Source organism: Chelmon rostratus, chromosome 9, assembly GCF_017976325.1.
Source record: "Chelmon rostratus isolate fCheRos1 chromosome 9, fCheRos1.pri, whole genome shotgun sequence".
In the NCBI taxonomy this organism is placed as follows: domain Eukaryota; kingdom Metazoa; phylum Chordata; class Actinopteri; order Chaetodontiformes; family Chaetodontidae; genus Chelmon; species Chelmon rostratus.
Genome location: NC_055666.1, coordinates 7,848,291 through 7,851,212, shown reverse-complemented (window position 1 = coordinate 7,851,212; position 2,922 = coordinate 7,848,291). Strand labels below are relative to the sequence as shown.

Sequence of the window (2,922 nt, the reverse complement as noted above, 5' to 3'; positions counted from 1 at the left end):
ACTAGTAAGGTATATTGATGTATGTTTGTTAGTTGTTTAAGACTTTTTTTTGCATTCAGGAAGGTTTTGGAGCAACTTAACTTAACATTGGCCACATAGCAGCATGATGTCCACTATAATATACTGCACATCTCAAGCAGGTTTTAAACCTGTGCAGGATGATTCTAATCCAGTCCTAAAATGACCCCAAAACACTACTGATAGAGTGCTCTACATGTGAATCTTCTGCACAGGGTCATGAAGCACAGATCTGATATGGGACTGAATGAGTACATATCAAGTCTACAGCAGCACTGCTACACAGCTGAGGTATTATGCAACACAGCAGATAAATATGGGAAACAAGTTGATGAATTGCCTCATGTCTCTGCTGGGTGAGGGAAGTATACTTATGTTGCTGTGTTTGATTTGTGTTAAAACACTTTTATGCACATCCAAATTTTCTCAAGAACCCTTACTACTGTTCTCTGGTCAGTGAGGTTCTCATGTTGTGTTCAGCACTCTAACAATGTGCAGGGTTAGGGTTCGGGTTAACCCTAGCCCTGATACAGTAAGGTGCAGCTGAAAACACAGATGAGTGCTCCACCTATTTACCATTTTATAACAATTATTTATATTGTTGCAGCAGAACCAGACATGTCACTTTTTGATTTCATTTTCAAACATCTACTTCCTTCACAAACCTGGCGACTACATTACCCACAATGCAACTTGATCCCTGACAAAAAATACACAATACATAGAAAAACAAAATTAGAAAGTACTGGGATAATCACTAACTTATTCACTGACTTTTGGGTGGAGTTTCATCCATGATGCAGTTGTCATAGCAGGAAAATGATAGATGTACTCAACATGAATAAATGATGGCTGTATTACAATTAACTGTGATTGGCTGACTCAAACACTTTATTAATTCTTCAAGTCATTGTTAATGTTGTGAGTTCCAGCTGTGCTTTTTATGCAGTGACTGAATTGATGTGTCAGTTGATGTTTTTTCTGTTGATTATAATGCAGATTAATATGCAGCAGGTAGTTTTTGATTTTTACAAAAGTGTAAATTGAACTTTGAGTCTGTGAGTGACCATAAAACCTGCAATGTATTCACCGTGGCTGTGTAATTAGATACAGTAGATCAATGTACAAACAGAGACTTATTATTATCAAATACAGGTTTTATTTTTTATTCAAGAAATACGGAAATATAGGCAATTTTAAAAATATGTACACTATACATTCCTGGCACGTGGAGTTTTTCATCCGCTACACAGCCAGTGGTTGCAGCTAGTTTCCACTAGGTGGCTCTGCTGTTCTCAGTTCGTCAGTCTCTGGTCCACTCCATCAAAACCAAGGTCTCCACAAGGATGAAGAGGAGTTTGATGGTGACCCCTCCCTCGGTGCAGGGTGTGGAGGGGATCTCCACGTGTGGAGAGGGGGGCAGGGGAGAACAGGAGGGCTGGAGTGAGGAATGGTGGGCGAGAAGCTAAAGAAGGAGGTGTTGGAAGAGAGAGGTGACAGGCTTGGGGGGAAGGAGAAGTGAGAGGCAAATGACGGGAAAGGAGGGGAGGTGGCGAATGTGGAGAAAGAGGGAGAAAGCCAGGGAGAGGGAGGGGGGGACAGATAGTCGTGGCATGGCGTGGAGCAAGACTGAGGCTGGAATGGGGAGTGAGATGGAAAGAGTAACTTAGGAGACTCTCCTCTCCTCTCAGATGTGCAGATGGAGTCCGCAGATGTTGCATGAGGCTGTTTAGCTGTCTCAGCCTCAGTCGTCCTCTGGCTGAAGTCTGCTTTCATGCTGTTCGCCTGCTGGCTCTCGGTGTGATGTTTCAGCCCCTCGATCAGGCTCGCTCTCTGTGACGGTGTTATTTGGTTCATGTAGCTGCTCAGCTGGGCCACGCACTGCTGAAAACCTGCACTCTCCATGGTAAAGGCAGCAGGAGCATCGGACTCCGGGTGATGAAGGCTGACCGCAGGAGGATGAGTCTTCATGCGATTATTGGTAGAGTCTGCAACAAGTGACACTGGGGTGAGGGATGAAACAGGACTGTAAGACTAAAACAGTGATTCATCACAGCAAAAAAGGGATCTGAATACAAAACTGTGTACACATTAACAAGTGAATCAACTATTTTATTGGACTAACCATTGCTCACAGTCTTCCCATATGTCCACTTTTGTAGATATTCCACAGCCAAGTCAAGAATCTCTGCTTTCTCCATAGGATTCTGCAGCCGCTGAGGATGGTGACAGTGAGACAGAGGAGAAATACATTTACACCACATGATGAGGTTAAGCACGTGTTAGAGGCTGGATGTGATTCTGTTTACAGGACTCACTGGATCAGATGTGTGACTCAACAGCAGACTTCTCAGTTCAGCGAGACTTTGATTGATCCTGTCCCGTCTCTTCTTCTCCACAACTGGTTTCAGAAGCTGGAAAGAGAGCAACAGCAATCTGTTAGTGTAGTAAAGTTGTGGTCATCTATCAATATGTCCCAGCCGTTTGACCAATATGTATACATACCATCTATCTATCTATCTATCTATCTATCTATCTATCTATCTATCTATCTATAAAAGTAGATTTCTCTAGTGTGAGATGAATAAAGTCTATCTAATATAATCTAATCTATATATAAATATATATGTCTATCTATACATACTTATCTACACCAATATGATTATCAATATAGATATGTGTGTGTGCACATATGCAGTAAAACTATAAACTATTTAGGCCACCCAGTCTTTTCATTAATTTGAACTGACTAAGAAAGGGTTATTAAATGATTAGCTTACATTAATAAAGCATTAGTTAAAAAGAAGGAAATGTAGAAAGTGTTGATTTTAATAAATTAATTATCCTTACCCTTTTTCTGCTCTTGCCATCTTCCACAGCTGGAGTTTGCAGTTTCCTGGTCAT

At 41.3% G+C, this 2,922-nt stretch overlaps 1 protein-coding gene across 1 annotated transcript; it reads right to left on the bottom strand.

Moving 5' to 3' along the window:
* Window positions 1–1,341: 1,341 nt before the first annotated feature.
* Window positions 1,342–2,922, bottom strand: her11 (hairy-related 11). The gene is made up of 4 exons (XM_041944692.1): window positions 2,869–2,922; window positions 2,337–2,432; window positions 2,144–2,234; window positions 1,342–2,006 (listed from the first exon to the last, which is right to left on the bottom strand). The coding sequence occupies exons 1-4, from the start codon at window positions 2,920–2,922 to the stop codon at window positions 1,342–1,344; spliced, it is 906 nt and encodes a 301-aa protein (XP_041800626.1).